Consider the following 12,777-nt stretch of genomic DNA (forward strand, 5'->3'; position numbering starts at 1 on the left):
GCTCGTGATATTTGCTTGGTGACCAGGATGGAGGGATATCCACGGTTAACCAGGGCCTGGTGTAGGCGGAGGTTATAATTCTGGCGGGAGGTGGGTGAAGTGTTCAGGCGCTGTCCCCTGAGGGCCAGAGAGAATGGAATTGCTTTTTTGGTGTGGAACGGGTGGGAGCTGGAGAAGTGTAGGTATTGCATGTGGTTGGTGGGTTTTATGTGGATGGAGGTAGTCAGGTGTCCTCCCTCGATGTGCACGTCCACATCCAGGAAGGTGATCTGGTTGGGGGAGTGTGTCCAGGTGAATTTTAGGGAACGGAAGTGGTTAAGTTGGTCCAGGAAGGCTGACAAGGATGGTTCTCCATGTGTCCAGAGCATGAAGATGTCGTCGATGAAGCGGAGCCAGAGGAGGGGTTGGAGGGGTTGGGTAGCCAAAAACTCTTGCTCAAGTTGGCCCATGAAGAGGTTTGCATAGGATGGGGCCATTCTGGTACCCATGGCTGTACCTCGGATCTGTAGGAAATTTTGGTTTTCGAAGGTGAAGTTGTTACAAGTGAGGACAAGGTGGGCTAGGTGGGTCAGGAAGTTGGTGCTGGGGTTGTGAGGTTTGGGTCTGCTATTGAGATAGAATTCTATGGAGCGGAGGCCATGGGAGTGAGGTATGTTGGTGTAGAGGGAAGTGACATCAATGGTGGCAAGGATGGTATTTGGGGGCAATGGCGGGAGGGTGCTGATTTTCTGGAGGAAGTGGTTGGTGTCACGGAGGTAGGAGGGCAGAGCTTTCACAAGAGGCTGGAGATGGGAGTCAACAAAGGCTGAGATTCGTTCTGTAGGTGAGTTATAGCTGGACACAATGGGTCTGCCAGGGTTGCCAGGTTTGTGGATTTTGGGCAATAGATAGAAGGTGGGGGTGCGGGGATTGTCGGGTATTAACATGGCGGTGGTACGAGCTGTTAGGCCTTCAGGTGGGCCACGGGTGTGGATGAAGTCCCGGATTTTGGTGAGGTGTTCGGCGGATAGGTCAACTGTGGTGGGTTTGTAGGTGGAGGGGTCAGCCAGCTGGCGGTTGGCTTCCGCCAGGTAGTCTTGAGAGTTCAAGACCACCGTGGTGGACCCCTTGTCAGCTGGGAGGATTTTGATGTTGTGGTTGTTGCGGAGGTCTCTGAGAGCTTTCTGTTGGGGGATTGAGGTTAGGTTGGTTGTGAAAGTTATTTAAGAATGAGCTGTCAGAGGTGGTGGAAATGACGGCAGAAAGCTCTGAGACCTCCGCAACAACCACAACATCAAAATCCTCCCAGCTGACAAGGGGTCCACCACGGTGGTCTTGAACTCTCAAGACTACCTGGCGGAAGCCAACCGCCAGCTGGCTGACCCCTCCACCTACAAACCCACCACAGTTGACCTATCTGCCGAACACCTCACCAAAATCCGGGACTTCATCCACACCCGCGGCCCACCTGAAGGCCTAACAGCTCGTACCACCGTCATGTTAATACCCGACAATCCCCGCACCCCCACCTTCTATCTATTGCCCAAAATTCACAAACCTGGCAACCCTGGCAGACCCATTGTGTCCAGCTATAACTCACCTACAGAACGAATCTCAGCCTTTGTTGACTCCCATCTCCAGCCTCTTGTGAAAGCTCTGCCCTCCTACCTCCGTGACACCAACCACTTCCTCCAGAAAATCAGCACCCTCCCGCCATTGCCCCCAAATACCATCCTTGCCACCATTGATGTCACTTCCCTCTACACCAACATACCTCACTCCCATGGCCTCCGCTCCATAGAATTCTATCTCAATAGCAGACCCAAACCTCACAACCCCAGCACCAACTTCCTGACCCACCTAGCCCACCTTGTCCTCACTTGTAACAACTTCACCTTCGAAAACCAAAATTTCCTACAGATCCGAGGTACAGCCATGGGTACCAGAATGGCCCCATCCTATGCAAACCTCTTCATGGGCCAACTTGAGCAAGAGTTTTTGGCTACCCAACCCCTCCAACCCCTCCTCTGGCTCCGCTTCATCGACGACATCTTCATGCTCTGGACACATGGAGAACCATCCTTGTCAGCCTTCCTGGACCAACTTAACCACTTCCGTTCCCTAAAATTCACCTGGACACACTCCCCCAACCAGATCACCTTCCTGGATGTGGACGTGCACATCGAGGGAGGACACCTGACTACCTCCATCCACATAAAACCCACCAACCACATGCAATACCTACACTTCTCCAGCTCCCACCCGTTCCACACCAAAAAAGCAATTCCATTCTCTCTGGCCCTCAGGGGACAGCGCCTGAACACTTCACCCACCTCCCGCCAGAATTATAACCTCCGCCTACACCAGGCCCTGGTTAACCGTGGATATCCCTCCATCCTGGTCACCAAGCAAATATCACGAGCTGCCTCACATACCACTACCACCAAGAAACCTGCTGCCACCAACCCACCTGCACTCATCACCCAATATCATCCCCACCTCAACAAAATCAGGCACACACTGCACTCTCTTCTCCCAATCCTCCACAGTGATCCCGAAACCAAAAACATATTTCCCGACAAACCCAGGGTGGTTTTCAAACGCCCCCCTAACCTCCAAAACATCCTGGTCCACAACACTCCTTCACCACACATCCAACACGCCCCTGCCCATAAATGCAACCGACCCAGGTGCAAGACCTGTCCCATCCTTATCACTTCTCACACCCTCCAGGTGCACACGGCCACTGGCAAATTTACCCTCCATCCCAAAGGGACCTGCCATGCCTCAAACCTTATCTACATCCTCACCTGCAACATCTGTGGTGATTTTTACCTGGGGGAAACATCAACGGCCCTCAACCTCCGCATCAATAACCACCGCTCCTCCACCCACAACCTTGACTTCACTGTCGCCGTCCACACCAACCACCACAACATCAGTTTCAACGACTGCTTCCGGGTAGCGATCATCCACCTCCTACCCCAACCAGCCAACACCTCTGTTCGCAAAAGATAGGAGAGGGCCTATATATCGGCCATGAGTGCAACCACTCCACCTGGCCTGAACAAGGCCACCCAGTAATGCCCAACCCTCACCCACCCTCCCAACTCATCCTACACACTCACAGTTTACGACGAGCCTGGTGACGAAACAGTGTTTTTTTCGTTCTACGCACCGCTTCTTCTTCAATGGGGACCTGGCAACTCTGCAGGACCCCAACTTCCGGTTCCGTCTTCTGTTTCTTCTCACACCGATGATGCTATAAATTAGCGAAAATTTTGAATTTTCCTACTGTCCGGTGAGTGTTTCCTTTTACCTTATTTGATTTTTACTTAGCCCTTTTGGCCCTCCGTGCTTTTATCCATTTTATATATATATATATATATATATATATATATATATATATATATATATATATATATATGGTATACCCATGTAAAACCAAACCACTCACGTTTCCATGCGGAACAGGCAGGCCGGTTCTACATGGGACAGACATCCAGTATATCTTGATATGTTAGTGTTTTGCACATATCTATACAAACAGACTAATGAACATGCAACTTACTCTTATGAACGCTAATCTCTCATGCTTCATAATTGTGCACTATTCATTCATTCTATCTTGACCACATGGTTTGAATTGGATGATTTGGTTTTGGGATTATTGATTTTGACATTATGTAGTATCTAATTTGCAATGCATCCGAAACGAGGCTTTTAAAATGTTACCAGTCTTTCCAGGCACGTAGCCAAAGGGAGGGCTAAGGGGACTGAAGCTCGCCCCTGAAATCCCACAAATATCTAATTTAAATAGTGAATAGTAGTAATTAATTTTACTTCCTTAGCAAGTTTAGTGTATAATAGAGCAACTAGTTTATATTTTTATATTCTACAATTTAATCCAAAGAATAAATGGATCCACAGGTCCCAAAATTTCTAGTTTTCTTTGTGAGAGGTCACACAATATAAATTTTATGAGTAAAATTTGCCAGTAACTTTTAGTCTTTTTTTGAACGGAATGTGTAAAAGTAAGTAACAAATTACAATTGAATTTCAGTACACTAACTGAACAAAATGTAAGAACAATAATGTCACTCATACGGTGGATCGAGTAGCAATAATAATTATAATAATTGTAACAATAAATTTGGATTAGAATTGGTTCATTTTTAATAACTTATAATAGTTGTTATTGTAAAATGACAATTATAACCGTGGTAATAATTATTATTGTCATTATTATTTCTAGTAATCAAGTTTTATCATTGGCCTGTCTTCCCCATAAAATATTTCTGGCCCCCTTCCCCCGAAATAAAATCCTGGCTTCCAGGCCTGAGTCTTTCCATAACAACTTATTATGCTAGAGTCCTATTTCAAGGAAAAATATAATTCTAGACATCTGTTTCTCTGTTCTTAGAATATGAGAGCCACTGATCCAATTTGATACGATTTTCATCTTCACACAGTTCCCAAGTTACAACAATATTATGTGAGCAACCACATAAATGATGATGATGTTTTCTCAGGATATCAACCAGACATGTGAACTTCAATCCCTGAAGATGAGAGTGACGTTCGTTAGCTCTCGATAGCTTGAAAGCCTATCCGGAAATCACCTGGTTGATATCCTGAGAAAACCTATTCTTCATTTGCTGCCCGGAAAGCTTCAATAATTATTTCAACCATATACATATAATTCAACTTGGACAAAGCTGCAGACTCCATCATGATTGTGGTAGCAACAGAGAGCTACTGAAGTCAATAGGTGATTTCAACTGCAACATATTTCACCAGCAATGTGGAATTCTTGTATATTTTACATGGAAGTGAATAATTTATGTAACTTTTACTGCTACTACTACTGTCATGTTGTTTACTTACTTAATAAGGCCACCATTTTTAATTTTGTGCGTATGTGCAGTAAATGCTCCAACAGTGGTGATGTCATAAAATCCACTTTTTCTAAGCGTATCATTTTGAACCCACGTTCTTTGTAAATGGAGATTGACAGGAACAAATTCAAAATTCTTATCACATTTCTTAGCACTTGGTTTGAAGAATGCACCTGAAAACAGACAACAATGTATATTATATATGCTTCATGCGAATTGATCAATGTTGCAATTAAAATAAAAGATTGGTATATTTGCAATTATACTAGATTGTATTGAGAACAAGAATCACTATGGAAAGATTACACTCAATAACATTTAATAACTCCACAGCACATATTTTGATTTGACATAAAATATTTTCAGCTTTATGTAGTGTCATCGTTAGGAATTGGAATATAATATATATATATATATATATGAAGATGGATCATTAGGCACCAAGCACATTAAATTACCCACGGTATCTTTACCCTTGGAATGGAGAAGGGGAAAAGTCTGAAGATTACACTGCTATCTACCTGGGTCCTTCCCCTACAACCCTGCGTTAGGGGTTAGCGCGATCCGACAGCTACAGCATCCTTCCACTTTTCTTTAGCAGTCACGATTTGTGTCAATTCATTTATTTGTTTATTTTTTTATAAATTGTAAAATAGTTAAAGAATATAATTTTGTTACAATGATTCCCTTAGACTCGCCCACGCGCTAGACTTCTTAGCAGTCTTTGTAATAATTAATTATCCCGTTTCTTATTTTGCGAATTTTGTTTTTTATATTGCACGGGCGGCGTTCTTACTAATACAGGGTGGCGCAGAGAAACCATATTTCTATCTTACCACTGGCGTACGCAGCGTTTGAGCTGATGGGGCTACAACCCCTCCAGTAATTTTAAGAGAATCAAAATTTACAAATGAAAGCACTTAAGAGCTCGGGAAAAACCGAAGTTGTAAATGGGGTGCACCATCCCCCAATGACAATTGCGGATTATGTCACAATCCACACAAAGAGGCACAAGTGGTTCGGATCCCACTTTAAACTGTAGGTCCAGTCCCGGAGCTCAATTTGAATATTTCTAATTCATAGTTTGTTAACTTCTTGATTTCATAACGTCGTATTTCTCTCTCTCGGAATTTTTAGCGACGTATGTCAACAAACGTGATTTATTATGAACAGCATGGAGGAAAGCGGGGGCCTTGTCAACTCCAATTGTTAATTTTTTTTGTTACATTGTCCTATTTTATGCCTCGTCATGAGTCGAATCCAAAATTAAGTCATTGCGGTCAACGTCCGCGACCCGAGGATGCTGAGAATCACGGTTACATGTCTGGGAAAAAAGTTGAAGAAAAACCTGCGAACTGTCTAATACTGGGTCACGGGTTCAGTGGCTGAAAATGTATATTGAATTAACAAAGAATTACATCGTGAAGTAGCGTTTTGTCACAATACACTCCGAGGAAGATGGACAACTTCTTTCTTTTTACTTGTAGGGAGATTTCAGCCCGAAGCGACAAGCAACACGTTTCTTTTAACCTAGGAAGTAATTTTAATTGTTATTTGTCGATGAATAAATGAATGATTTGGTGTTTTAAGTCCACTTTATGCACAGTAAGGCTAATTAGGACTAGACCTGATGGTTTTTCAAATTTTCCATGAATTTCGATTTTATGACAGAAAAGGAAACAATGGGGGAAAAAACTTCAACCCCCCTTAACTGCCATGGTTGAGTTCGAAAATCGAGTTGGGTTAGTGGTTAATGTTGAGAGGCCTGTACTTGCTGGCAAGGAGTTGTTGACAGAGAAATAAATCATGTAAAATCATCTAACTATCATTGAGTCCCAATGAAGCACATCTGAAGGACTAAAATGTGCATGCCAATTTTAACAAAGAAAACAACATGCATCGCATTAAGCAACAAAAATAACAACTTCCTTCCTTCATATAATTCAGGTCTCTAGCCTTCTTGAACCCGAAGGTTCATGACGTATTTTAATAGTACTGTATTCCGCAAATTAATAAAGTTTTTAAATTTCCCTTAATTTTCTTACGATTCGAGGATAATTCCCTCGAATTTATTAGAATGTTAACAAAAACATACAATATATTTGTGCGCGACTGTAGTCGTTTTCGTTAAGATTTGAAATAAAGATTTTGATTGTTGATATGTGTTGACAAAAAGATCTGGAGAGAACAAGCAGGCTTTCAAAGCAAACGTTCCTTCGCAGCGTACTTAATCGTTTCTCAGTGAATAATAGAATGGAGAACATTTATGTCACTGAGTGGTGGGATTGGGGCTATATACCAGGTGGTTATAATTAAAGTGACGGTGTTCAGAGTGGTACAGCACGGGCTGTAATGAGAGTAGCAGTCTGAAACTTCGTAGATATGCTAATGAAACAATGCGGTCGCGAATTATGCAAGAAAAAAAATAGTTCCAATTCTCGCCACCAGGGTAAAAAATGGCGCTGTAAGCAGTCAAAACGTGGAATTTTCCGTAACTCTGACGTCAAAGTCGGTGACATTGCCTAACCATTGTGTGAGCTCCCTGGTTGTTCTTGGTGATGCTTGTTGCTTTTTCCTTTATTAGTGTTCATGTAATTTGAATAGTGAAATTGTAGCGATATTTTATTACAAAGAGTATTGTTTTCTGCGATTTATAGTGTTTTTCATGTAACTATACCAAGTTTTGACTGCTTACAGTGCCATTTTTTACCCTGGTGGCGAGAATTGGAACTTTTCCTTTTTTTGCATAATTCGCGAGCGCATTGCTTCATTAGCATATCTACAAAGTTTCAGACTGCTACTCTCATTACAGCCCGTGCTGTACCACTCTGAACACCGTCACTTTCATTATAACCACCTGGTATATATTGGATTATTAAAAAAATATTCACTTCTGTACAAAATTTATCCTTTTCATTCTTCTTCTTTCTTCTAAGTCGGGTGACTTTGTTGCTGTGCAATTTGCAATTTACAATGCTGATAATATTTATTTAAGGTCAACAAAGCGTAAATATATATATATATAAAACACATAACTGGTAACTATCATGCAATCTAAACTTACCACAATTTACTAGCATATATTCTTCGATGAAAAAAAAATATGCCTAAAAGTATTCATATACAAGAAAAGCACAGCTAACTAGATCTTAAAGTATTCTTGGTGATGGCTCATACAACTTCTCATGCTTCTGAAAGCAGTGTTGCCACTCTTATTTAGATGCTGTACCTAATTCTTATGCGTGAACAAGAAAGGTTCCTCTCATGTTCAGAACTGACATCCTCCCAATCTGTTCTTCACGAAGGAAAAAGAAAGAAGACTGTGGAGTTGTTGCCTGAGAATTTCCATGGATAAGCCTAGAGAAAGTCTCAAGTAGGGTGGCCTGTAAAAGAAAGGCCTGGCCTGGCCTCGCCTGATTTTTCGCTATCGCTGTTTTACCTGCATGGAATCGAGCCTGCATTTTTTGCTGGAAATTTCTACTTAGTACATATCCTGTGTGTGCCTAATCTTCAATAAGTTCAAGGAACTTTTTAAAAACTCGAGGATGGCAGAACATTGTATATGACAGAATAGTCGCAGTTAGAATGGAACTCTTAATTTTATGATGTCATGCTTTATTCTTCTAACCTTCCTGGTCACAATATTGCAAATTGTTACAAAATTTTCCCACATTATAAGTTCTATAGCCACAATCCCAAGAAAACCATAATCAATGCTCCCCTGTTTCTAGATTCTCCATTCCAATAGTTACTGTATCAACCTAGCTATTGTTGGAAATTCTAGAAGTCTGTAGCAAATACGGATTACATAAACTTAGCATTCTAATCAGTGAAACACAATAAGGATATTCTTGAAATAATTACCTGCATATGACTCTAGATTCTCTTTGGCTTGTGAATACATATGAAGCAAATTCAAGTGGCGATCCAGAAGCTCCACCTGCCTTGTGTGCCATGGCTCATGCAGTTCCCCCATGCCTGCAACCTCTTGCAACAGCTCCTTCTCTTCTTGAATCCACAATGAACTGCAATAATAAATAAACTAATTAACTCTCTAGCCTTCTCAAACCTGAAAGTTCATGGCTGCAGCAACACAAGCCTTCCTTCTTCCTATCAATTTCCCTTACGTCCATTTCAACATTAACCCTCCATCTTCGTCGTGATCTTCCTACTGGTCTCTTACCATCAGGTTTCCCAACAAGAATCCTGTAAACCCATCTTTCCTCTCCCATAATAAATATATGTACATATTTCTCTTGAAACATGGAAAAAAATGTGGCAAAGAGGTTTATAAATACATGCAAAAAAAATAAAAAAATATCGCTATAGACATATATGTTTTAAAATGTGTTTCCAAGTCCTGCCTTTTTTTAGTAGCAACAGCTTGGTGTGAATAATTTTTACTACTTTCGATGTAAAAATAAAAAATAAAATAAAACAAAACACAGTACCACACCAAAAATACTGATAGTACTGTACAGGAATAAAAACGTACACCATTATGTTATGTATTGTTGCAGACTGCACGTCTCGGCGTTGCCTGTATGGAAGTCCGATGATTTCAAATTTCATGAAAAAAATAGTTATTTTCTTTCATCATCATCTTCTAACCGATTATGGAAAATTTGTCTCTTATATGACAGGCTTATAGCCCAATGTGTACTGAACAAAACGAGGTATAATTTGTACCTCTAACATTTTTGCTATCAGAAATATAAAGTTTTAATTTCCTGCTGAAAACATGTCTCTATTTTGAAGGTTCACTGGCAAACATACCCTGTTGTTAAATCAGTAAAGCCCCTATCAACATGAGCATAGACTGAAATAAAAAATTTCACTCCACACAGAAAAATTAACCTCTTCAATTATGTTCTGTAGCTATCAGTATCTAAACAGATGAATATATGATTCTTCTTATGGTCTGAGTTGCAAATTACTGATACAAATATGATTGTAATTATACCATGTACACTCTCTCTCAGGAACCTGTGGAGCACCATAGTGCACAATGGTAGAGAAGGGGAGAAAGCGAGTGAATGGAGCAAAGAAGTGCATACTGAAGCAAACGACTTGTAGCTGCAGCCGCATTTTCCCCTCCATGCCCTCACTTCTCCTCTCACACATCCATTGATCGAGCCCTCTGGAGCTAGTACTTGCACAGAGGACTTGTTTTTGTTCACCTGCTCCACAGATTCCCACGACAGTGTAGACGAAGTATACTCAGGCCGTGTGCCAAAGGTGAAAGACCGTACTTGAAGCGAGCAAACTTCGACAATCGTCTCGCAGTGTGGTCTTGAAGTCGTGGACTGGAAGTGAAAATCTTTCGAACTGCAGCACCAAATACGATCGGTAGATATAACCGAGGAAACGTTGGTTTCCACGATTCAAACACTTATTTTTCACCACAGAAATAACATAGCATTTTCAAATGTACTTATACATACATTTCCACACATTAGAAGAACTGCAACAAACAACTTGCTGGCTTTCTACCTTCGTGACTTCAAACAAATGAACAACAGCTTTCGAACTGTACTACGTGACGTCACTTTCATCAAGACCACATTTCAAGTATGTACTTTGTACTTTTTGGACAAAGCCTCAGTCAGTTAGAGAATCTCATAATTTGTTTCAGAAATGATTTCTATTGGAGAAATTATGTAAAAAAAAATATTACAATTTGCTTCCACATAAAGGAAAATCTTAAATTTGTCTACTACAGACTTGATCTTTAGGTGCAAACTTTTGATCATTTTGGTGGAAAAAATAAAAGTGCAAGATTCAGAAGAACTAGCAAGAAACACCTTAGGTAGATTTAAACAGATTTATGCATATTATGTAATTGTTCATTTTACATTACACGGAAAGTACTGTAAAAAATGAAGATATACTTTACTCACATGTACCAGTATACAATATACTTTTAGTTGTGTAAAACATACACATTTGTTGAATGTAAATAAAAAAGAAATCTTGAAAAAAAGTTGTGGACTTACAGCAATTGTTGTGGAAATAAATAGCACAGTCTGCTCTCCAACATTACTTCATGCACACAGATGTCGCCACCGAGCCCTGAATGGAAGCGATATGACTGAACAGCTGGATTTGCAAACAGAAGATTCAACTGTCCCTGGTGTGGTAACTTTAATTTTGTACCCAATCGAGGGGGCAGAGACTGGGACCGGCGGTGAGAATATATCTGCAAAAAGAGGGAAACAATATTTATACATGTGCACAAATAGGGTTTACATTCTCACGCACATGCTGTGTATTGAAATGTGCCAAGATTATCACAATGATAAGAGATACTGTCTTACACCTTGTGCTGGAAATGCATTTTATTTACTATTTCTTAAGAAAAGTATTAGAGAAAATATACAGACTTTACTTACGAGTGGCTTATAAAGATTCTTTCCAAAACTGACGTTTCGGGTCCGTCACTGGATCCTTCTTCAGGCTGGTGATGGAAGGAAAAATGGCTAAAAGGATTGCAGATGGTGGGCAGTGATGAGAGTTCTTAACACAATATAGCTGACAATTATGAGGAAGTTCCTACTCAACTTAATTGTATTCTTTAAGCCATTTTCCTTCTGTTTTCAACTTCTTAATGTGATTTTATTGGAGATCCCTGAAATAGGATCCACTGACGGACCCAAAATGTCAGTTTTGGTAAAGGTAAGTTAAGGTAAAGTTCCCATGCATTTAGGGGATGTAGGGTGGGGCCACCCCACATTCACGATCTCTGACATTTTGAAGGTGAAGCGATGAACCACCTTTACCCCCAGGTACTCACTGATTTGATGATTTGAGGCTTGGTGATCCCCAGAGCTGCTTTATGCGGGGACAAGTTGGAAAAAATCCAACCTTAGATCAGCCACCCTGGGAATCGAACCCAGGTCTCACGTCACACGTGGCAGTTAGATGCCCTACCAACTAGCCACATGTAAGTAAAGTCTGTATTTTTATCCCTAATAGTTAGCTACTGTGGTTATGCGAACCTTTTTGTATCAGAGTTTCATTAAATGTGATTTACGTGCATCTGAAATCGGGAAGATCATTTGTAACCCTCTATAGCTGTAAACACACAATGAAATGAAATGTCCTGTAAAAGAAAGAAACTTGGAGCAATTTTAGAAACATAATGAATGGGGAGAAAAGTTCCAGTTTTGTATGACATACAGAAACACAACATAATTCCTCACCTGAACAAATAATATTAATTGCAAGTCCAAATAATAAATTGGAAAGGAAGACTCTAGAAAACTTGAAAAACTCAGGGGATTTACTTTTTCTTACTGTTTTTCTGAAGAAAAAATCAACATTCTTTTGTAGCAGCGCATTACACATGTTTTGAACAAGGACAAAAAAATAGACAACCAAGAAATTTTAAATTTCTTGTGAACAAACTATACTTAGAGGCATGCATATTTAGTTTCTGATGAAAACACGAAATATAAAATAACACATTGTATTGTTAATTTCTCATGTTTCTGAAAGGTGTGAGGTGCATTTTCCCACCCTGTTTATTAACCACTTGCCTGATTAACCTGACTTGGAATTTGTTTTGCTTTACATATTATTTACCCGAGTTATCTCGTTAAAATCGTACAACTACAGTGCATTTTTCTGCCTACCCGGACAGTCTCGTTTGAGCTTTAATAGGTGTTAATTCCCGTTTTGGTGACTAGGTGGAAGGTGTAGATAGCTTGTCGAGGTACTGCTGCCATCTACCGGAATCCTGTGACACTACGTAGTTGTCGCCTTTCCAGTGATGCGAGAGGAAAGAAGATTCGTTGTGAGTCAAGATACTATTGCCCAGATTGCGATGTTGCACTTTGTGTTAGCCCATGCTTTTGGGTTTATCACACTGTGGGTAACATTTGATGTGAGACAGTATGTG

At 40.7% G+C, this 12,777-nt stretch overlaps 1 protein-coding gene across 2 annotated transcripts in view; it reads right to left on the reverse strand.

Moving 5' to 3' along the window:
- The window catches only part of LOC145981569 (inositol polyphosphate-4-phosphatase type I A), an 83,586-nt gene that overhangs the window by 32,374 nt on the left and 38,435 nt on the right, over positions 1-12,777 (reverse strand). For both annotated transcript variants that reach the window (XM_083114920.1, XM_083114919.1), the window contains 3 exons: positions 10,874-11,076; positions 8,742-8,902; positions 4,867-5,050 (listed from right to left, as the gene is read on the reverse strand). In XM_083114920.1, coding sequence (XP_082971046.1) covers positions 4,867-5,050; positions 8,742-8,902; positions 10,874-11,076 — 548 coding nt within the window. The remainder of the gene's footprint in view (positions 1-4,866; positions 5,051-8,741; positions 8,903-10,873; positions 11,077-12,777) is intronic.

Source organism: Lepisma saccharinum, chromosome 29, assembly GCF_977018435.1.
Source record: "Lepisma saccharinum chromosome 29, izLepSacc3.1, whole genome shotgun sequence".
NCBI classification, from domain to species: Eukaryota; Metazoa; Arthropoda; class Insecta; order Zygentoma; family Lepismatidae; genus Lepisma; species Lepisma saccharinum.